The sequence below is a fragment of the Ovis aries genome, chromosome 2 (genome assembly GCF_016772045.2).
Source record: "Ovis aries strain OAR_USU_Benz2616 breed Rambouillet chromosome 2, ARS-UI_Ramb_v3.0, whole genome shotgun sequence".
Lineage (NCBI taxonomy): Eukaryota > Metazoa > Chordata > Mammalia > Artiodactyla > Bovidae > Ovis > Ovis aries.
The window spans coordinates 13,921,873-13,946,026 of record NC_056055.1 but is presented as its reverse complement, the minus strand read 5'-3'; the positions used below and the strand labels follow the sequence as shown (position 1 = coordinate 13,946,026).

The 24,154-nt window shown below is 46.0% G+C and overlaps 1 protein-coding gene and 1 long non-coding RNA gene across 36 annotated transcripts in view; one reads left to right on the top strand and one right to left on the bottom strand.

The window, feature by feature from the left end:
• Positions 1–24,154, bottom strand: part of PTPN3 (protein tyrosine phosphatase non-receptor type 3) — a 157,761-nt gene that overhangs the window by 10,025 nt on the left and 123,582 nt on the right. For all 35 annotated transcript variants that reach the window (XM_060408936.1, XM_060408942.1, XM_060408950.1 and 32 more), the window contains 6 exons: positions 23,289–23,345; positions 22,067–22,223; positions 19,462–19,622; positions 8,613–8,703; positions 8,278–8,339; positions 6,183–6,329 (listed from right to left, as the gene is read on the bottom strand). In XM_060408936.1, coding sequence (XP_060264919.1) covers positions 6,183–6,329; positions 8,278–8,339; positions 8,613–8,703; positions 19,462–19,622; positions 22,067–22,223; positions 23,289–23,345 — 675 coding nt within the window. The remainder of the gene's footprint in view (positions 1–6,182; positions 6,330–8,277; positions 8,340–8,612; positions 8,704–19,461; positions 19,623–22,066; positions 22,224–23,288; positions 23,346–24,154) is intronic.
• Positions 1,743–17,965, top strand: LOC132659143 (uncharacterized). The gene is made up of 2 exons (XR_009599123.1): positions 1,743–5,390; positions 5,565–17,965. It is a non-coding gene; the product is annotated as an uncharacterized LOC132659143 (long non-coding RNA).

Below are 24,154 nucleotides of genomic sequence, written 5' to 3'. Positions count from 1 at the left end.
ACCAGGGAAGTCTCTAATACCTATTTTCTTTTGATCGGTATATGCTAAGCACTAAATGGTGCTTTTTATGGACATTATGTTATCTGGGCCTCAAAACAACCGTATGAGGTAGATAATGTCACTGCCTCTGTTCTGCATAAGAGTAAACTGAGGCTCAGAGACTGAATCTGCTTGTGCCCTGTCCTACAGATAGGAAGTGGGGCATATGTAGATGTCTGTTTCAATGGAAGGACTAGTCTCTATAGCTCTGTTTCCTCTTGGAGGAAACAATGGACCTGAAGAGAGAGCACAATGGAAAACGTTTTGGGTGGGAATAAAAAGAGAGGGCAATGAAATCGAGCCCATGGTGGGAGTGCCTCCCAGACCCTCAGCCTCTGGGGGAGGCTCTGTGCACTTGATGTGAGAGCAGTACAGAGTGGAGAGGAAGATCCTACTAGCTCTCAGGCCCATGGGGAGGCCGCTCAGCTAAACGCAGAACAGGGGAAAAAGCAAAGAGGACACGCTGAGAACCTCATCTCTCAGGAAAGCAGGGGACAGAGCTGCTGGCCCGGGAGGACTGGCTCCTAATCCGGAGGAACTCAAGGACAGTGGTGGCAACCAGATAAGGGACCTCGGGACAAAAGGCTCAGGTCAGCTGAGACTCTGTAACAGGAGAGGCAGGAAACATGTAGCAGCCTGGATTTGAGAAGAACAGGCTTCCAGCCACCCATAAACAACAGAAGTCAGTTCCTGGGGCCAGAGATGGCGAACGGAATGCTCTGACTCATGGGAGATGGAGATCTCTAACGCAGGAACCTGAAGGAACCAGCCGGAAGGGGTTCGATCAGGAAGAAAGGGCTGGGAAACAAACACCGCCCACCCCCCCCCCCCACCCTCCATCCCCCACCCCGCCCCACAATGCCCTGGGTCACAAGGAGACCTCGGAGGAGCTCATGTTCAGAGCGGACTCCAATCAGGACAGAGCAGGAGGGGCAGAACTCTCTAGAGCAGCTGGCGGAAGTGAGGCCTCCTGGGTGAAAGAAAGGGCCTTTTCTCCCATGCTGGTGTGGGCAGAAGGAAGGGAAGGGGCTGCCATCGGGGCAGATCATCTGTCACCAACCACGCCTGCTGGGGCTCCCTTGACTCCATGGAGAACAATGGCCGTGCAGCTGGGACGGGCCAAGACAACCAAGAAGGGGAAAGAGCGGCCCAACACAGGTGAGGAGAAAGGGCCCGGCTGCCCTGTGGGTTCAGGTGGTGGCTCTGAGGAAGTGCAGCGTCGCTGAAGACCTCCTGAGCTCGGGCAGTGGCAGCTCCACGGGCAGTTTCTGAGAAAATCTGGAGCATTCAGCACCCCTCCCCCCACGGCCAGAGTCACAGAACAGACACGCAAACACAGCACAGTTTCATATGCGGAGATTCTGGCGACAGCAAGGCTGTAACCATGCTGTCTTGTATCTATAAAATGCCAGAATAGCCCAGATCAAGGCCTGCAGAGTGTGGGATTGGGCGGCTGCGGCCCGGCGCGCTAGGCGCCGGCGGCTGCGGCCCGGCGCGCTAGGCGCCGGCGGCTGCGGCCCGGCGCGCTAGGCGCCGGCGGCTGCGGCCCGGCGCGCTAGGCGCCGGCGGCTGCGGCCCGGCGCGCTAGGCGCCGGCGGCTGCGGCCCGGCGCGCTAGGCGCCGGCGGCTGCGGCCCGGCGCGCTAGGCGCCGGCGGCTGCGGCCCGGCGCGCTAGGCGCCGGCGGCTGCGGCCCGGCGCGCTAGGCGCCGGCGGCTGCGGCCCGGCGCGCTAGGCGCCGGCGGCTGCGGCCCGGCGCGCTAGGCGCCGGCGGCTGCGGCCCGGCGCGCTAGGCGCGGCCGAGAGGCGTTACACTACGTCCGAGGTCAGGGGCAGCGGCCGAGTGCGCCAGGCTGTGATGGCGCAGGAACAGCCGAGAGGAGCTACCCCACGTCCGAGGTCAGAGGCGGCCGGGAGGAGACACCCTGCGTCCGAGGCCAGGGTAGGAGGCCAAGAGGAGCTACTCCACGACCGAGGTCAGTGGCGGCCAGGAGAAGACACCCCGCGTCCGAGGCCAGGGGAGGAGGCCGAGAGGAGCCACCCCGCATCTAGGTCAGGGGTGGTTGGGAGAAGCCACCTGGCGCCGGAGGGCACGGGTGGCGCCGGGAGGAGCCACCCCACACTGGAGGCCAGGGGCGGCGCCCAAGGCCAAGGGCGGAAGCTGGGAGGAGCAACCAGAGGTGCTGGTGGCGGTGCGGGCGTAGGAGGGCCTAGAAGAGCTATCCTACCTTGAAGGTCAGGAAGGGTGGTAGTAAGGAGATACCCCTCGTCCTAAGGTAAGGAGCAGCGGCTATGCTTTGCTGGAGCAGCCGTGAAGAGATACCCCACACCCAAGGTAAGAGAAACCCAAGTAAGACGGTAGGTGTTGCAAGAGGGCATCAGAGGGTAGACACACTGAAACCATACTCACAGAAAACTGGTCAATCTAATCACACTAGGACCACAGCCTTGTCTAACTCAATGAAACCAAGCCATGCCGGTGGGGCAACCCAAGACAGGTGGGTCATGGTGAAGAGGTCTGACAGAATGTGGTCCACTGGAGAAGGGAATGGCAAACCACTTCAGTATTCTTGCCTTGAGAACCCCATGAACAGTAGCAAAAGTCAAAATGATAGGATACTGAAAGAGGAACTCCCCAGGTCAGTAGGTGCCCAATATACTACTGGAGTTCAGTGGAGAAATAACTCCAGAAAGAATGAAGGGATGAAGCCAAAGCAAAAACAGTACCCAGTTGTGGATGTGACTGGTGATAGAAGCAAGGTCTGATGCTGTAAAGAGCAATATTGCATAGGAACATGGAATGTCAGGTCCATGAATCAAGGGAAACTGGAAGTGGTCAAACAAGAGATGGCAAGGGTGAACGTTGACATTCTAGGAATCAGTGAACTAAAATGGACTGGAATGGGTGAATTTAACTCAGATGACCATTATATCTACTACTGCGGGCAGGAATCCCTCAGAAGAAATGAAGTAGCCATCATGGTCAACAAAAGAGTCCAAAATGCAGTACTTGGATGCAAGCTCAAAAACGACAGAATGATCTCTGTTCGTCTCCAAGGCAAACCATTCAATATCACAGTTATCCAAGTCTATGCCCCAACCAGTAACGCTGAAGAAGATGAAGTTGAATGGTTTTATGAAGACCTACAAGACCTTGTAGAACTAACACCCAAACAAGATGTCCTTTTCATTATAGGGGACTGGAATGCAAAAGTAGGAAGTCAAGAAACACCTGGAGTAACAGGCAAATTTGGCCTTGGAATGCGGAATGAAGCAGGGCAAAGACTAATAGAGTTTTGCCAAGAAAATGCACTGGTCATAGCGAACACCCTCTTCCAGCAACACAAGAGAAGACTCTACACATGGACATCACCAGATGGTCAACACCGAAATTAGACTGATTATATTCTTTGCAGCCAAAGATGGAGAAGCTCTATACAGTCAACAAAAACAAGACCAGGAGCTGACTGTGGCTCAGATCATGAATTCCTTATTACCAAATTCAGACTCAAATTGAAGAAAGTAGGGAAAACTGCTAGACCATTCAGGTATGATCTAAATCAAATCCCTTATGATTATACAGTAGAAGTAAGAAATAGATTTAAGGGACTAGATCTGATATATAGAGTGCCTGATGAACTATGGAATGAGGTTCGTGACATTGTACAGGAGACAGGGATCAAGACCATCCCCATGGAAAAGAAATGCAAAAAAGCAAAATGGCTGTCTGGGGAGGCCTTACAAATAACTGTGAAAAGAAGAGAGGTGAAACCAAAGGAGAAAAGGAACTATATAAGCATCTGAATGCAGAGTTCCAGAGAATAGCAAGAAGAGATAAGAAAGCCTTCTTCAGCGATCAATGCAAAGAAATAGAGGAAAACAACAGAATGGGAAAGACTAGAGATCTCTTCAAGAAAATTAGAGATACCAAGGGAACATGTCATGCAAAGATGGGCTCGATAAAGGACAGAAATGGTCTGGACCTAAAAGAAGCAAAAGATATTAAGAAGAGGTGGCAAGAATACACAGAAGAACTGGACAAAAAAGATCTTCACAACCCAGATAACCATGATGGTGTGATCACCAACCCTAACTGCACAGGTAGGGAGTGACAGAGCAGGAACATGAACTCAGAAAGCATGGCCCTGGCATCTGCCCTCTTACTCGACACCAGGGAACAAGACAGGTGCAGGCGATCCAGAAACACAGAGAGTGCATATAGGACTTTGAGCCAGCTGGCATTCCTGGAGTTCAAAAAAGGCCCCAGTAACTTCACTGCCTTTCCAAAACAAGATCAGAAAATCACACACAGGCACACAGAAACAGAATATTAACAAAAATTAAAAACAGGCGAAAAACAAGACTCCCAGACAAAGGGATGCCATAGACCTGTTGCCTTGTGATTTCAGCAAAGCCTGAGAGTTCTCACAGTAACTAGGTAAACCAGATGCAGAGACGGCCAGGGCTGGAAGCAGAGCTGGGAGAGTCAGCAACGAGTATCTGCAACACCTTTGACTCACAGCATCCTAGAAGGAGCTTCTGATTGTCTCTTGAGGGCCTTTATATTTTTAAACGGTGATTTTATGTGAAGAGATTCTGATCAACACTATGAGTGACAAGAAGCCAAGAGTGAGGGCCGAGGTGAACAATGACAGATGGGAAGGCCAAGCAGCGTGAGGCACACAAAAGGCCAGATCTGATGGCAAATCCTCCCAGGGATGATAGCGACGGACACACACACACAGCTAATGTTTGCCAGACACTGTGACAGACAGCTCTCTAAGCTTTCCATATATACTGTCTCAGTCCCCACAAACCCTCTGAGACGGCACCACTATCTGCAGCTTACGGACAGGGAAGCTGAGGGTCAGACAGGTTAAGTATTTATAACTTGCTCCAGAAGAACCTGTTCTGAACCCACAGAGTCTGGCTCCAGAGCCCCACTGATATGCCACAGTGTAGGTCTCAGGAGTCAAGTGTATGAGTACAAAATGGGGAGACTTACTCCACAGCAAGACTGAGACAAAGACCAGACAATTTCTGCTGACCACCCACTTAATGGTGGTCCAAGATTATCTTCAGATATCTGAAAGGGCACTGCATGGAAGAGAAGGGCCACTTATTACTGTGTCTTCCAGGCAAGAGAAGCTGGTGGGGTGGGGTTCAAAGCAGTGTGGATTTCAGTTCATTATGAAGAGGGATTTTTTTTTTTTTTTTTTAATCAGAGCTGAATAACCCATGGATGGACCCTGGAAGTGTTTTAGCCAAGGTGGGGAGCCATCTGCCTGGGACAGCCTAGGTGAACCCACAAGGCTCTCCAGAATTAGCAGGAACCCTGATTTTGCTCTTTGGGGTGAGAGTATAGACTGATCTCCTCAAACGTATGATCCATTCTGATTCTATACTCTGACTTCTGGCACAGATCCACCTGGCATTCTGAACTATATACTGAGGACAGGCCTGGGAGGAAGTGGCACATAGATCCCTTAAATATTAATTTATATTTGATTTTTGAATGTGTTTCCAGATGAACATTTCATCATGAAGATATCTAGATGCAGACAGAAGTTAGAGAATTCATGCTACACAGCACTCCCTGCACACTGACTTCAGTTACACAACCAGCGATCTGTTCCTGTGAAACACACATGTCAGGCTGAACACAGCATGCTGCCATCGCTCTTCTAATTAAACCCTTCTTAGCTTTTTTTTTTTCTGCATCAGGTTTTGCTGTAACACAAGCAGAGGTAATTTCTCCTACTTTGTATTCCATTGTGAACCTGGCCCTTAAACACTGCTCTTCGGAGGATCAGCACGTGTCCTAGGTGGGTGAGATCACAGCTAACACAGGAGTTCTGGGGCAGGTGAGGCAAGGGAAGCGCGTTCCAGCTTGCTGTAACAGATCCAAGGCAGGAATGGAAGGGGCTGTCTGATCACTGCTTAGCTCGGAAAGGCCAGCAAGTGGGAAGGAGGAGGGCTGAGTTTCTCATCCCTGGAGCTATCCGTCAGGAGCTGTGTACAGATTCATGGGTCACCAAGTGGGCTGGACTGGGCAACATTTCCGTAAGGCCTTTTCCAGCTCTGAAGTTCGCGTTCTGGCAGAGCGTAGAGTGACACACGCCTGTCTGGAAGTCAAGCCACTTACCCGGCCTCGCTCGGTGAGAGTCGTCAACATGACGATGAGTGATAACTTCTGGTCCCAGACCACTTGCCAGAACTGTGCACAAGTATGTGGCAGGGGTCCCTGAGCGGCAATGTACTTGTTCACAAGGTGAGCAGCAGGAATTTCCATCTGGCAGGAGATGGTTCAGGCATTAGAATCTGTTACTGCCACAAGGTGGACAGGGAACTGCAGCTCACACACTTCTAGCTGCTTACCGTCAGCACACCAGAAGAACATTTCTACCAAATTTTGGTCAATAAGAATAGTCAAAGGAAAAGCTACTTTAGAAAATGCTTCAAAGGTGTTTGACAATAATGTTAGCTACTCAGGATAAAACTTTGTGAAATTCAATAGGTGATAATCAGAAGTGGACCTATAAGATGAAAGAGTTTAAATGACCTTCTCTGCTGTATCCTAAATATAACCAATATTGGGAATCTGCATTTTCAGCAACCCATGCCAATCCTTATGCCCACAACTTTTCATATGCAGGGTTTTCTATCAAAATATTTTCTTTAAAGCATAAACCACACAGGCTTATGCCACCAACTACTGTTACACTTTGCTTTCTGCATGGCTGCCAATGTCTGCGCCACTCAGCTGATCAATTTTTCTCCCCAGCTTCACTGAGGTATAAATGACAAATAAAAAAGGTATATATTTAAGGTATACAACATGATGGTTTGATATACATATACACTGAAATGATTATCAGATTCAAGTTTCTGAACACATCACCCCCTCACAATAGTTACTGTCCGAACTGATAAATGTTAAAATGTTAAAATAAGTGCCACTGTCATCCCTCTCCTACCCTGCTCTGCTTTTACTTCTAAACTAAGTCTTTTCTCTTTTTTTATTTTTAATTATTTATTTGGCCGTGTCCGGTCTCAGCTGTAGCATGCAGGATCTAGAGTGTGCGAGCTTATTAGTTGGCATGTGGGATCCTGCTTTCCCCACCAGGGGTTGAACCTACATCCCCTGTATTGGAAGCCAGACTCTCAACCACTAAACTGCGAGCAAAGTCCCTAAACTAAGTGTTTTCTGTAAAAGAACACTCAGAACTGGCTGAGCTTTGGAATAGCACAGCAATTCACTCATTCTTAGGTGGGGATAGTAGATGGAGATGCCTCATTCACGGCTTGGTTTGTGCTTCGTTGGTGCTTGGTTAATGGCTTTCTCAGCCCTGGTCTTAGCCACTCCCCACCCCTGAGTGCATGGTCTTACCGCCCCCACCATTTCAGTGCTCTAATCACAGGACACCAGAAATGCTGAAAGTGAGGGTCAATGAATCTCACAGATGCTTCGGAATGAGTAGAACCACTGATCAGACCCATTCTTGCTGGTAGTTATTGACATTATGTTGTAATCTGAGAACTTGAGAAGTCCTCTGTTTATTTAGATCAGATAAACAGTGAGCTGAGGGCCAAATTTAAATGCTGCACTGAGAGCTAACAGTATTTTTAAAAATATTTTTGCATGGTTGCATTTGAAATGGTATATATAAGTACCTAATTAATATCCTCAATTTTGTCTCTTGGCTTGCAGAGACCAAAAGATTTTCGGTCTAGCCCTCTACAGAAATAGTGTGCTGAGCCCTGGTTTAGATGAAGAGGCTGAGGTTCAGAGAAGCCAAGTTGCCCAAGATGCATTTTCACAGTGAAATGAATACTTTCCCCACGACAAGTAGAAATTTTGGACCTTTTGTTTTGGGGCTATGGTGGTTTTATTTTTAGGCAAGATGTATAGTAATCAGATTGGGGGGAAAATACAGAAAGTTACAAATGTACCAATGGTCAAACAAAACACCTATAGGTCAGCAGTTGAGGACAGAAGGCTGAATTTTGGTCTCATCTTCTGTTAGCTTTATGACTTTTCAGATGATCCAATCTCTGAACCTTAGTGTCATCCTCTGTATAATGAGACTATCCTGCCTTTCCTCAACGGCTGCTGTGGTGCTGAGACAAGACAGTGAATAGGAAAGCAGTTCGACGACTGCAAAGCACCACGCATGTCACTGTCATGCTTGTTACAACGATTAATGTGCCTTTTCTCATGATCTGGAATTCTAACTTACGTTCACATAACTCGCATTAATGTAATCTTCGTTTCCCTGCAACAATACCCGGGTGGTGTCATCTGTGGAGGAGAAAGAAATTTACTGATTATTCGGAGTGTTATTTTTACCAGCCCAAGTAAACAAGGGTTCAGTTCCCAGCCCATCTGCAGCCCTCGCCTCATTAGCATAAACACTATTCCCCAACTGTTCCGAGTTTGAAATGGCTGCAATAAAGACGGTGGTGTTTACAGACACACTGAGAGTCGTTCCAGAATACCAGACAATCTGTTTTAAAAAGGGAAACATTATCTCAGTGTGTGTGGGGGGAGGAGGCATTCATGCCAGATACTCACAAGGCAGTACATCTTTGTATCGGTTTTTGTCTAGATTTTGAGGCAGCTTTGCAAACGTGATGGCCAAACCAGGCTTCTTTCTATAGAGTTGCTATATGACAAACAGGAAGTGAAAAAAAAAAAAAAGAAAAAAACAGCTATGAAGAGTGTGAAAACATACTCTAACAGTAAAGTTTACCATTCACAGCAGCCAAATCTTAACATTTAATAGTGGTTTTATATATTAAGAGAAAAATCTTCCCAGTAAGAAATTCTGTAATCCCATGAGAAACTGACTAAATTCTTCAATATATATGGATTTTTTTTTTCTAACATGAGACTCTTGGGGGAAAAAAGTCATAGGAAGGAGTGTGAGTCACAGATAATGGATCACAGTAAGTAAAACTTCATCTTCATGACAATTATTTGACAAGAACTAAAAGCAAGTAGAGGGAAAAAAAAGTTCTGACTAAAAATTAAATAGAAATCATTTACATTAGTCTAAAAACATTTACCTCCAGTTTAATGGAGTGAACCACGTTCTTTGCCAAGAACAAGAGGATTTTCATTCATCATTTCAGAAGTATACCTCCACAGTAAAAACATTTATTTCAATACATAGTAAACTTCAATTAAATATTCCTTTAAGGAGGTATTTCCCTATGCATGCCATCACTAGCAAAAATTCAGTTAAAACCCTCACTGCATATCTAGAAGCACATAATAGACACATTTGTACTGTACCTGATGTCATGTTAATAACAGCTCTAGGAAAGGTTTTTAATAGTATTCTTATTTTGCAAGCAAGAGACACAGATGAGAAGCTTGGCTCAAGATTACAAACGAGAGGCTGAACTCTGATCTGACTCTAATGCTTGAGCTTTTCCCTTTGAAAAAGAAAGACAGCACTAAGTCATGTCTGACTCTTGTAACCCTACGGACCTGCAGGCTCCTCTGTCCATGGAATTTTCAGGAAAGAATACTGGAGTGGGTTGCCATTTCCTTCTCCAGGGGATCTTCCTGATCCAGGGATGGAACCCGAGTCTCATCTCCTGAATTAGCAGATGGGCTTTTTACTAGCTGGGCCACCAGGGAAGCCCCAAGACACATCTATTCCTTCCCAAAGTTTCCTCCTGCCCTTTTGAGTTCTCTTTTCTACACATCTGTATCTGCCACTTTGAACTAGAGTGTGAAACAATATTCACCAGTGGTTTTAGTTAACTTTGTGGGAATTCTAAAAGTTTTTTTTTTTTCTCAGTGTTGGAAGTGACTTTTTGGAGAAAACTTGAAAAATTCAGACTAATATAAACCAAAAAAACAATCAGTAACTTCACAACCCTAAGATATCTCTTTCCATCTATTTTATCTGTTTTTCATGCACACATGTATACAAATGTATGTAATTATATGTGTGATTACACACAGTACACAGATACATTACTTTTTTAAAAACAAAAAATGAGACAATGTATATTAGCACTTCCTATATTATGTTCTATGGAACCCAAGTATTCTAGAAAAAACTATACTAGGTGGTGCTTAGAGTAAGTTTCAAGGTCAAGGAAATTTAGGTAATACTGTAAGTCATCTTATATTCTATGAATCTCTAACTTGGCAAGTCCTGCAGTGCATAAGCTTATTTAATTCTGATTAGAGCATTTCTCAAGCTAACTTGGCCATGGAGGATCTCATGTCTCACAAGAAGTGTTCTGGGAACTATCACCATATTTTTGAAGGCTGTTTCTCCTAGTTATTATATAATGCCTAGTTTCCTGTGCCATTTAAATACTTGAAATATTCTCTATATACATGATTTCAGCTAGCTCAACAATCTGTAAGTTTTCAAAGTTTAACTTTTATTCCACTTCTTGATTGAACTGTTTTCAGTTGTTTACTATTAAATATTCCCAGGAACAGAATTACTGAATTAAAGCATATTTTTGAGGAGATATGTATGTATATAGTGCAGTTGTCGTATAGGGGAATATGAGAATGGTTAGTTTGGCAAATTGCAGCCAGCATCATCAATTAAAATGTGCTTGCAATGTGAATAGAGAGGCAGAACAATGTCTTTCCCTGTATATTTTTGCATATTTTATATTTTTTATTTTATAAACCAGCTTTTGTTGGTCTTTTTTTTTCTCTGATTAGTTCTTTTATTAAACAGACAAACTGCACAGGAGACAATTAGCAGAGAGATTTTTGGTAATGATAATTATGTCTCATACATTTACCAAATGTTCAGAATTTCCAGTATTTCCCTAAGCTCAAGTATTAATCATCTTTACAATTTCAGCTCCTAACAATCAAGTAGCCACTGAGCAACTTCTTAGATGTCTCTGAGCTTTAATGGGCTCTCCAGGCTCCTTCTAGAAATACATTCGTGATTTATTAGAAGTTTTGGTTTGATTCCGGGAGAAGGAGAATATCTGAGTCAGTCAATTCCCCTAAATGTCATTTTGGTTCTAACTTCATAGAAGTGAAATCTAATTGAGTGAATATAATCAGTAATGCTAACCTGGAGGCAGGAAGTTTTTCTTTTCCAAATAACAAAAATGTAAATGTAATCAACTTGAGATGGTTTAGTGGAAAAGCATAGATCTAGCAAAGGGCTTTAACTGCAACAAGTTTATGAAGTATCTCGGCAGTAAATAAGTGCTGATAAGATTATAGAGTATTAAAGCAAAATAAAAAATAAAGTACTATAGAACTATCTGTAAAACTTTAAATGTACACACCCTGGACTTTTATTTGACAGAAGTGCATAAAGATACATATCAAAGAAATTTATCTGCATCAAAATATTTTCTTATTAGTAGAAAACTGGAAACAGCCCGAATGTTTCCTAATAGGGAGAAGTGTCGACTTAAATTATGATACCGTCATACCACAAATTATGTGCAAGTAACAGAATAAGATGGACTAAAAGTACAGATTCAGAAGGATATCCCCTCATCTATTTAAGTGAAAAATGCAAGTGGCAGAATAACAGTGATGATCCCACTTCTATACATAGCAGCGTACATACAATGTGTGTACAGTGTGTGTATGTGCACTTACATACACGTGTGTATAAAATTTGCATGAGCAATAGAACACGTATGCAAGGATACACATCAATTTATTATTTGTAAATTATAACAAGGTAAAGGAGATTTCTGAATTGCTTGAATTATTACAATGTGAATGTTTAAAAATTCAAATGAAAGAAGAAAAAGCTACAACAAAAGAAATTTATATATAAAACTAAAAAAATTTTTACACAAAATTGGGTAAGTAAAGGTAAGTTTTTTTTGTTTTTTTGTTTTGCCTTTAGAAGGATTGACAACATACTCATTTTTATGTCTGCCTTGCCAAGGCTAATACTGAATGCTCTTCCCACTGGATTGCTTCAGTCCTATTCACACACTTAGTTTCTGAAGGAGTTAGCAGTTGCTTTTCAAGTTCTTTTAATTTACTGACTCTTCTCCAGACTTTGTAAATTGTGTGGCACACTGCCCAGAGGAAGAGTGGTCCAGAGTGGACAGTGATGTGTTAGAAACACAGGTATGTCTTTCTGCAAGAATCAGGGATGGGAGAAAATGAGCTGAAGACCATTAGGCAGAACTTGAGACGCGGCTCTTTCAAGAACTACTCGTTGGAAAGACACAGTTTGTTTTGTTCATTCTTGGGCTAAAGGTATGTGAAGCAGGCAAGAACTGCCAGTCGTTAAGATCCCTTCAATTCTGCCCTAGAATGGGAGCAATCAGGAGGCTGAGGAAGGTCATAGGCAGGGAGGGTTGTAAGACCACTTAGTTTTTTAAAAATCTTAATTTTTAATGTCCTCAAGTGCTTTGTTCTCATCATTATCAGAGTATAATTCTATGTGTTAGTTGCTCAGTCATATCTGACTCTTTGCAATCCCATGGACTGTAGCCCTCCAGGCTCCTCTGTCCATGGAATTCTCCAGGCAAGAGTACTGTGGTGGGTTGCCATTCCCTTCTCCAGGGCTCTTCCTGACCCAGGGATCAAACCTGAGGATCCTGCATTGCAGGCAGATTTTTTACCATCTGAGCCACCAGGGTCTAGTTCTGAGTAATTGTGAAACTAAGGGTGAATTATAAGAAGATCAGCTGAGAGGGTTTGCTATGGGACAGCTGTATTTAAAGTACAGCTTTAAACACAGTATCACTGGCTCTGACCTTCAGAGACAGAAAACTGAACACTGGGAGCTGGAGGAGACCAGCATGGTTTGCATGGGCTGGGTAAGGTATCAGTTTTCCAGTTTAAACACGTCTCCTTTGAAAAGATCATCTCAGAGCAGAGAGGGGACATCAGGAGACAACGCTGATCTCAGATTTCTGGTCCAACCAAAGATGTGAACCCTGCTCACACCCCTCAGATAAAGGCCTTGGACGCCCACTTGGCTCCAACCAGCATGTGCTGGCAAGGCTGGGCACAGTGGAAGCAAGCACGCCATCAACTGTACCACCAGACTCAGAGGGAATTCCCATTAGAATTCCTGAAGGCTTGCCTGGAGAATCCCAGGGATGGGGGAGCCTGGTGGGCTGCTGTCTATGGGGTTGCACAGAGTCTGACACGACTGAAGTGACTTAGCAGCAGCAGCAGCAACAATCCAAGGAGGAGGAAGAAAAACAAAAAAAATGAAGGGAGTTGAAGGGACAATGGGCAAGGAGAGCAAACGGTAGAAAGAGACTGCCTTTCATGCCTTTGGCAATGACCCACAGTCCAGTGCAGGGCAAAGACTTTCAAGACAGTCATATACTGTACTTTCTGTACCAAGCACTAAACTGGTCTCCACAAAAGCAGGTAACTTGTTTGTTCCATTAAAGCCCTAGGCCAGCGTGCTCAATAAGAATGTAGTGCGGCAGAATGATGGGATCTGCTGCTTTGAACAAAAGAGCAGGATGAGAGGTGGCTTAGAGGCAGGTAACTAGGCTAAGAGTAGCCCCTTTTCATGAAGGCCTTGAGAGGTTATTCTCTACTTTGCAGACATAAGAACAATTCCCTGCTCATCAACAGCTCACCCACATTAGGCACTTTCATCTTTCCCATACCTGACCCAGTCAAAGGGCCAGGACACTGCCTTGGGGGGACTCAAGAATCTCTCCCTACCTTCCTGTAAAGGTTTGCCGAAATGAACTGACTGTTGCTGGCAATCTGGGGACTTTCGAGAGTGCTACTTCAGATCCCAGTCCTAGATGCAGGTCCCAGTGCTGGCAGACTCAAGTATTCTTACAAGACTCTTATTCTTTCACAGGGAAATCCTTGGCAATGAGCTGGGGTGGCAACTCCTTTAAATGGGTCCCTGGCACTTGAAAGGTAAAGGCTTCTCATGTGTTCATTCCAAAGCCCACAGTCTGCTCCTTGTATTCCATAGATGTTATACTTGATAACGTTTGCCTTTCTTAAAAATCTGGAAAATCAACAAAAAAGCTTTTTGGTGTGAGCTTCGATCTTGAAGGTACACCTACATGTGTTAAGCCTTCAGTTGTTTTTGTTCTTCCAAATCAAGTTTACAATGATCATAGCAACCAGTAAGTAGTAAGTCACCTGCTTTGACAGTAATGGATGTTTTTTCTAATGGGTGATATAGAAGCAGGTTCAAGAAAAACAGTGGTCAAAAGAGATAAAAAGATGGCATCTGGTTTTGGTAGAGGGAAGATGCTGAGGTGGGAGGGGCAGGGGTCTCCAAGTCTGGCATGACCTTTGATGGAGCTCTGTAGACACTCCTCCAACTCATTAGTCCTGGGAGGTGAGAAGACAGATGTTTCTCATTTTCTATTAATTGCATTCCACAAATCTCCAAAGAGGTTGCAAGGCCACTGGGTGAGGATGGGCACGAGGGGCCTTCGTGTGCTGGGAAGTTGGTTCTCAAAGGACAGTTCGCATCATCACTTAGCTCTTACCCAGGGTTGACTATACTGAATGCACTTCCTCTCCCTTGCCGACACAGAAAGCTCAACTCAGGAAAAAGCATGAAATGAGCCACAGGTTACTCAGGAATGACCCTGGGGATGAGTCCAGGAGTTCCTTAGAGGAGAGCGTCCTGGAGGTGGTAATGGATTTGGGCCTTGTGAACCCCAAGTCTGGGCTCCTTTACGTGAGAGACAAAGGAACGCCGTACCTCGGCCGCACATGGTATTGAGGCGGTTTGGGGCTGGTGATCAATGCTGGCAAATGGGTCACAAGAAATGGCTCACACCGTGTGGCTCCTGAAGACAAGAGCTCCCATTGGAGGCTGGGTGGAGAACTGGGTCACACCTGGTGAGTTCTGACAATGGGCTTTCAACACAGATGCTAATCCCAGCTCTATCTCTGACCAGCAGGGTGGCACTGGGGGAGTCCTGCAGCCACTGAGCCTTGTTCTCGCCACTTACAAAAGGAGTGATCCCAATAATTCTGCCCCTATCTGTCTCACAGAACTGCTGAGAGAGTCAACTGGGACAACATATGTGAGACACACTTGGTGCATTCCAAAATGCTACAGAAACGCTAATTATTAAGTGTGATTTTACTACAGCTGGAACCAAATGCTTTCTGGAACACATTTGTAATTGTTTATTGAAAGCCACAGGAGGGACAGGGAAATTCCATTAATGAAAAATGCTTCAAAGCAAGCTGTTCTGAAAACCGGCCTGTTATCATTGCAAAAGGGATTCCACCCACAGCCGAGATCCCCCAGGGCAGGTCCTTTGTGCCGGGGAGAGGGTGGTATGGGCACCTGCTAGGAACCAGGCCCTGCCTCTTGCTCTTAGACACAGCCTCCAACAGTCAAGCTGCCACCTGCCAAAGGCACTGGAAGAGGAGCAGGTGGGGAAACAGAATAGCCAAGACTCTGGAGTCAGACACGCTGGGTTCCACTTCTTGTATGGATGGGGCGGGTTCTTTAGACTTTATTTATAAACTGTAATAGTTACTTTTTATTGCACTCTGACCATGTGGCAGACAACACATTTATCTCCTCTTAACCCTTACAACTAGCCCATGACAGTTTTCCGTGAACACTGAAGGGACTCAGGCATACGTATACATGTTTCCATTCTCCCCAAACTGCCCTCCCATCCAGGCTGCCACATAACATTGAGCAGAGTTCCATGTGCTATTCAGTAGGTCCTTGTTGGTTATCCGTTTTAGACATGGCAGTGTGTACCTGTCCATTCCAAATGGCTGAGTCCCTTCACTGCTCACCTGAAACGATCACAACATTGTTAATCGGCTATTCCTCAAAAAAAACCAACTAGCCGTGAAATACCCAATTTACAGATGGGGAAGTAGAGGCCACAGAGGTTAAGGGACGTGCGTGAGGTCACATAGCAAGCAAGTGGTAGAGTCAGGATTTAAAGTCTTCTCACTCCACGTGGCTAGACGGCATTTCAGATCTTTCTTAGCTCTGATGTTATGTTATTCTAACAACTCTCATGCAGAGACAGCAGTTATATAAGGGGGTTTCCAGGTGGCTCAGTGGCACCATGAATCTGCCTGCCCATGCAGGAACGCTGGTTTGATCCCTGGGTCAGGAAGATTCTCTGGAAGAGGAAATGGCAACCCACTTTAGCATTCCTGCCTGGGATATCCCATGGACAGAGGAGCCTGGCAGGTTACAGTCCATGGGGTTGCAGAGTCAGACATGACTGCACAATTGAGCACACGCGTATATAACTACATGAAGGTTCTATAGTTGTCAAGAGGACAAGTTCTGTGAGTTTAGCCTGCCTGGGTTCCAATCAGGCTGTGCCATTTATTGTAAGAGAACCTCTCCAAGACTCTGATCCTTCATTTATACAAATTTGTATACAATTTATACAAAGTGATAATGACAGCACCTCCAGGGGGCTACTGGGAGAGGATGTCCATAAGCCCTTGGCACATGGTAAAGGCACATTCGAGGCAGCTTTTGCCTTCCTCTGGTCTTCCGCTCCTTCAGCAGCTGTGTAAGACACCTTCCCCCACCTAGGGCGGTGGTCGTTGAACTGAGTTTCACAGTCTAGGATTCCTTCGTGGGCAATGTGGAGAGACTGAAAGCCAGGGCTCCATGGATCCCTCTAGCTCCATCGAAAAGCATTTGTTCCGCATTTTGGAGTGTGTGGAAAAAGAGGCTTTTCCTACTTAATTTCTAGGAAATGTTGATTGAATGAAATGTGTACATAAAAGAATTTAACCCTAAAAATTCTATGTCCTCCATTTCTTATTGCTTCTGTAGTCCAAGTATAGGCTCTAAAGGCAGGACTTAGGTGGGACAGTGGTTCTGGTGTGATCTTTACTCTCCCATTCTGAGGATCAGCTTGTGCATCAAAGCCTCCTGCTGACCTTATTAAGAACCAGTACCCAGGTGCCCTCCCAGTGCGGCTGATTTGAGTAGCTGTGGGCTGAGGCTGTTTAACAGTCTCCTCAGGTGACATCTGGTGGCTCAGATGGTAAAGCGTCTGCCTATAAGGCAGGAGACCTGGGATCGATCCCTGGGTTGGGAAGATCTCCTGGAGAAGGAAATGGCAACCCACTCCAGTACTCTTGCCTGGAAAATCCCATGGATGGAGGAGCCTGGTGGGCTACAGCCCATGGGGTCGCAAAGAGTAGGACACGACTGAGCGACTTCACAGGTGATATCCACACAGGTGGTCAGGGTGTCACCCTGTGAGAAATACTGCTCAAAACCACAGGGAGACAGCCGGGTACTTCTTGCTAAAGCATTTTTTATCTTCTTAATGAATTTCAGTGAACATTATTGCTCAAGGAAAACAAACCTCTTAGAGGAGTCTCATGGAAAACATGAAAGGGGAGGGGATTTTCTGGAGCACTGTTGAAGACCAGGCGCCATCTTTTTCCTCACCGAGAGCCCACAGCGCCTCCTTGTGGACAGTCTGATCAAAGAGACCTGGTTCAGCCTGGGTGAAGAGCTTCCGTCACCTGGAGACATCTCCCAGGACTCTTGAGTGCCGGTCACCCCAGGGAGGATTGTTTGCCTACCTGCGCCTATGAGCTTAGTCTGCAACCATCCTGGGATACCCTCCCCTCCACACTTAATCCCATCCACCCTCTATTAATACTACATCTTATTCTAGAGGAAACCTCTCACCTCCAGTTCCTACAGAACATACATTCTGTGGAATGAAACCTTGGTCTTCAGCTGCTTCTGGGACTCATGATACATTCCCACCAATATACCAAAATTAAGACTGTAAGATTCTTGGGGCCAGAAATCCCCCTTCTCCTTCCCTGACTGTGTTCCTGATCCAGCATTTGGCACATGATAAATACCTAATACACACTCGCTGGATGAAGGAACGGACGACTCCAAAGTACAATTCCCCTTTGACATTTCCTTCCAATTCCCTGCCAACAGAATAAAACTGATACGCTCTGGCTTTTAAGCACTCCTTGTTTTAAGTGTTTTAATACATGTTTAAAGTTGAGTCACTTTGCTGTGCACATGAAACTATTACAACTGTTAAATGGCTAAACTTCAATACAAAATAAAAAGCTAAAAAATCAGACACTTCACCCCCCTGCCCAAAAACCTGAGTTTTAGTGTTTAAAATGTATGTCTCAATTTTGAGGTTTTTGCAATGCAAAGAGTCTACAATTTTTTTTTCTTTTAAGTCTTAAGCCTACCTAGCCTCCTGCAGGCCACTGGAAAAAAGGTTTTATCTTTGTATTAATAGATATTTAGTATATGTTCATCAATTCTATCTAAGTAATCTTACTATTCTTACCCTTTTATCCTGATTTCAACTTATTTTTTGTCTATATTATCTGTCAAGGCTGTTAAGTTCAAAATTCCCTATTGATTTTTTGGGTGGGGTCAACTCACCTTTCATTGTGGGTTTTCCTTTCTGCTGTTGTTCAATACACATTGCTCTAATGTATTTTATTTACATTCTATTCCTTACCCCATTATAAAATAAACCTCTCTCTCAAGACTCTCTGCTTTGCATCTTTCTTGTTTGATATTCACATTACTTATGCTTTCCTAAACCAATATGCAGTCATAAACATTTGACAAATTCCCTAGTTTTGCTTCTGCGACTCTTCCCTTTATATGGCTTTCTAATAAACAATGCAGTGCAGACTCCGGCTTTTGAATCTGACCTGAGACTTTGCTAATTTATGAATCCAGACTGTGTGTGTTGTCATTAATCATGATCAACTGTCTTTCAACGGCCTGTTTTATGCTTTCTCTGTTCACTTCTGTTATCTTTCACTGCATGAACGACTCTGTCTTCTACCACTTTTAAAAAATGTGGAAGATAAATACATTCTATTTATATTCTGTTGCTGTTGCTGCTGGCGGTCAGTAAAACTGACTTGAAAACTGAGCCTCCCCGAGTCCTACTTGATTTTGCAGAGTCTCTGCGTGTGCCTTTGTCAACAACCTCAATCCCATGAGCAGAGGTGTCTCCTGGGGAGGGAAGACGGGGTCTGACTTTGATCCCCACTCATGTCCCCAAGGTTCTGGGGGACTTGAGAAGCCCAGCCCCTGCGCCCTCATGGGATGGTATCAAGTGCTCCAAATTACAGCATGCCTGCTGGGGTCAGGGCCCGGCTCCTCCATCAGCCCTCTGTGCTCGCCCACGCTGCCTCTCCACCACCTTCGACTGCGAGTGTTCTGAGCTTTTGTGTTGGCAGCTAAACATTCTCAGAGTCCCACCTCCTCGGTTTCTGACAGATTTCTCCATGACTACTGATCGTTACTAGAACAGGAAGGGGAGGCAGAGTTCAGGGATGGGCCATGGCCCCAGCCACCCCGCCCCGGCTTTCTCCCGGAGGCCCTGAGCCCCTCAGGGGTTCCTCGATGAGTCCGGCTGCCTGGTGACGACTCGGGGGACCCTGCAGCCATCAGCAGCCTACCGAGGCCCCGGGGGTCTCTTACCTCAAACTGGATCAGCACCGTCCCACTTTCAAGGCCCTTCTTTAGCTGCTCCATGGAACCCTCCAGCGTGTCCCCGCCCTCCGGACACACGGGGAAGATGGCCTCTGGGAAGAGCTGGTTCAGTTCATCTTCAGATTTGATTTCGGCAAACGAATGGACAGCTGCAGTGGACAAGAAAGGGTGCGTCAGGGTTGCCCAGCCACGCGCAGGGGATCAGTTTCCTCCCCCGCAAATTATACTTGTGACACCTGAATGCAGACAGTTTAAAACATCTTATTAAATGATTAAGCACATGGTAATCATTTTCACCAAAGATACTACTTCCCGTTGAATGATTCAATATGTGCTAATTATACAAAATGACATACTAATCTTTCTGGTTAGCCTTAAATGATGGTGTTTAGGACTCAAGAGGCTTTTGTCAGAGGTAAGAGGACGGGAACACATGTCATTGAAGAGAACACATTTTCTCCCTTTGCTTTCTCCAACCTGGATATTCTTCTACCCAGCTCTTCTTTCCTTCTCAGGTTCCCTTCAAACAGGCATTTTCCCAGGAAGCTGGTATGGGGTCTGGCGCTGCCCACACCCCTACCCCACAGAACTAGGTCAGTTCATCTCTAACTCAAGGCTCTTGTTAGGTGGGAGGCTCTGGAGTAGACACCTCTTAGCTTCTTCTTCAGAATTCTCCCTTCACGTCAGACTAGATACAGGTGAAAACCAACAGAGCACCTCCTCCTCCCCTCCATGCACACCACTTCCCTCATGTGCCTCTTTCTGTCCACCATCACGTCAAACTTTGGGATCATCTCTGAATGCTCCCTTTCGACCCAGAAAGAGAAGTCACTCCCTTACTCCAGAGCCTTCAGTGACTCTCTACTGTCTTCAAGGTAAAAGAGAAGAAACAACTTTTATATTTTGCCACACAGTTGAACTGAATCCTCACAGTGCTGACTAGTATTCCCACCTTATTTAGTTATTTATTCCTACTTTATAGGCTCACAGGCAAAAGAGTTGTCCAAGGTGACCCAGCCTCCCAGGGTGGGACCCGGGGATTCAGTCCACACGTCTGACTCTAAAGGGACCATTCGTTTCACTGATCACAGAAGCTCAGATTCTTTACTGATTTTCATGGGTTCTGTAACTCTCTCTGTTACTACTATTTTTTTATTTAAATGTTTATTTTAAAAATGAACTTATCATGACAGTTATAGAAAATCGGTGGCACGGCTCTTGCAACTCCACTAGTCTACAAACATCTCTGTTCCTCACCTCAAAAAGGTGCCGGCCGCTTGCCATGGGTCAGTGGGGGATGCCCACCCAAGGCCTGGCCAGAGCACTCGGACGCCACTTCCCCTCCCCCTCCCCCAAGGCCCCGCCCCTTATCAGCCAGCAGGTCACCTGGCACTTCACGTGATGGACAGGCTTGCTTCCACTTGCTGGGTTCCTTCCTTCTCTACCATCACGTGGCCTTACAAGACTCACAGTAAGTTACTTAACCTCTCTGTGACTGTTATCCTCGTTCGGGGATAAGAATACCAGCCTTATGAGATCATTGTAAGAATGGAAGGGGGTAATTATGCAAAGCAACTAACACCATGCAGGCACTTCACTGGAGCTGCACAGATGTCAGCCACTGTCACTAGTGACACCTACTATGTGCCCAGGGTGGAGCTGGGCTTGGTGGAGATGGGTGGTAGGAGGAGCTGGGTTAGGGGGCTGGAGAGATTCGGGAGGACCTCACCGAGGAGGTGGGATGAGCGCTGGCACTGGGAGTTTTAGTGGGAACAAAGACGGCAGGTATGTGGGGGGCGTGGGCTGTGCCAATGACTGTGAGTCCAGACGGAGATGCAGGGCCAGGGCCCGAGTCACTTGCTTCATTTACCTTCAGTGTCTGAAAGCTGGGAAGGAGGATTCGAGGACTGGGCTTCCTACTTTATAACAACAACAACACTAATAGTAGCCGTATTCAACAGAGGCTGCCCTTCCAACACCCACTAAGAACTGGGCAGCATCTTTGATGCTTTCCAGTATGAGCCTCATTTTATCTTCACAGGGATCCCGGGAGGTAGCGACTATGTCATCCTCATTTTACATTAGAGGAAACTGAAACACAGACTGGGTAAGAAATCTGCTCAAGGTCCTGGAAGCCAGGAGGAGGCAGAGTTAGAACAGCCTTGAGGCAGCCAGGCTCCGGCCCCATTCTGCTAAAGCCTCTCCAACGAAACCAAATGCACATGAATGAAATATAACCCGATCCTTTGAGAAAGGGTTGAAAATGCAAATGAAGGCAGAGGCAGGAAGCTAAGAGGAGTGCGTGGAGGGGGCTGAGATGGACCTGCGAGGAACAGGGGAGAGGAATGTCATGTCTTGTATTGAAAATGGGGGCAGGGGTGCTGCCTACCTGCAGAGGACTGGTCATGAGGGATGGGGCCCTGTGGGGCCAAATCTCCACATTTTTCAAGTGAGAAGTCAGCCAGCAGTTGTTTCCCAACAGGGGAAAGCTCTTGATTTACCGATGCTGGCTATGAGCACAACATCTCGAAACCAAGGAGCGGGCCCGAGAAGGCCCTCTTCACTAAGGCTCCTCTCCCTCAGGGGCTGTTACCTTTCCTCCTGATCACCAGGGCCAGCTCCCGCGTGTGCGATTCCCGGCTGGCTTTGATGAACATCACCACTTGGTCATGGGTGTGTTCTGAGATGTCCCGGCCGTTGATTAGCACGATTTGATCCCCTTCGTTCAGCTTAGGAATGCAGGTGTCTGCCTGCATGCAGGGGAAGAGTGAGTTTCTTTCGTTACCATAACATAATCCTCAAGGGGAGAACCTGATGCTTTCTGAGCCTGGACACTGGAGACCGCGACCAAGTTCTGCTTTTCTCCCCCTGGCATTACCGCCTTTATTTTTATTACAGCCACTGCTATGTTGACATGGTGGCTAGTGGTGGGATTTTAACGAAGTGCTGCTCAGAACCTACATTACGAATGAAAACATTTCAGAATAAAGTGAAAAAAAGTACTGAGGCCATTTCTCTATGGCAGTCAAGCTTCACTTATTACTGTAATGTCAGAATGACTCTAATACCTCTATCTTCTGTTTTTCTAGGTGTTTTGGTAGAAAATGATTTGTCAGCTAAAAGCAAGTATATAGCTATCTTGTGATGGAGAAAGCCTTTGCAAGCATAACCCCCAAGGCACGAACCGTTATGGACAAGAAGCCATGTAACTGATCAATAGGCTTCTTAATTCATAGAGGCCATAAACAGTAAGAAAAAGTAAAGCACAAGCTTAAAGACTTCTTAAGAGTAAAACCTCCAAATGGGCCCCTTTCTTAGGAGGTACAGGGACTCTTTGGTGCTCAATGCTTAAAAAAAAATCATCTCCTAGATGCTTAGAGGCCCAGGCAGAGGGCTGAGGATGGGGTGGGGTGGGGGTGGGATGGGGGAAGAGGCACAAGACCCACGAGCCCACTTAGAGCTTGTAGAACAGCAAACGCTACGCCCCAGTTGCCTTCTTGTGAGCAGGACTTCTACACTTTAATGTGCCTCCCCATCACCTGGGGATCTGGTTAAAAATGCAGATTCTGGTCCAGATGGTCTGGGGTGGGGTACGAGAATCTGCATTTCTAGTAAGCTTCCCAAGGGATGCTGGTGCTGCAGCCTTGGGGGCCACACTAGGCAGCAAGGCCCTGGAAAATTCTTTCTTCCTATCTCTATGCATGCATTGACACACACTCTATGCTGCCGGTAAAAAAGAAACAGGACACAGAAATAGAAATCTGTTACATTTATGGGAAAACGGACTTGGGAAATTACAGAATACGTCTACTTACAGGTGACTCTGGGTTTATTCTTGACACCACAAGAGGCATCTTTTGATCCACTCCTCCCTGTAAACATATACATTAAAAACCACTTGAGTTGTTCCGAGCACCAAAGACATGCAGATATCTCTGACACAAAGGGAGGGCTCAACTTTCACTTAAATATATTCTACTCCCAAGGGTTGGTACCTTTTAGGATGATAAGGTTCCAGAGGCTATGGGTCTAGTGGGTCAACCAGAAGACCACTCAGAAGCCTCCCACTGCCATCCCCACCATCCATGGACTAAAGATGCACTTGGAAGAAGCAGGCTCCTTTCAAAAAATGCAAACATCCTCAGGAAAAAGACTCTAAAAGCCCAGCCCATAAGCACTGCTGGGAGAGGAGTTTACGGTGGAGGGGAGGAGCTGTGGAAAGGTTTCAGACTGTGAGGGCTTTTGACCTCTGAGAACTGGCTGTCAGCGGGGCTGCTGGGCTATCAGAAAGGAGTGTATGATGGCAGTTGCAGGGTGGGCAGCGAAGATCACCTGCTCTCACTCTGCTCTAAGGCTGATAAACCTTTTCTGTGAAGGGCCAGATAATACTTTTTGTGGCTTTATGGGACAGAGGGCACTCTAGCACCTCTGCCATCGAAATGTCAAAGGAGATATAACCCATTTGTAAATGAATGGGGTGTCTGTGTTCCAATAAAGCTTTATTTGTAAGAACAGATGGGATTGGGCCCATAGGTCATAGTGTGCAGAGCCGGCCTAGAGGGAAACAGAGGAGGTTATGGCCCTGCACCTGAATCCCTGCTCTCTCTTAGCAGTGCTGAGGGGTTCCCATCTCTCCGAGCCTGTGTTCAGTCAGTCGTGTCCAACTCTTTGCAACCCCATG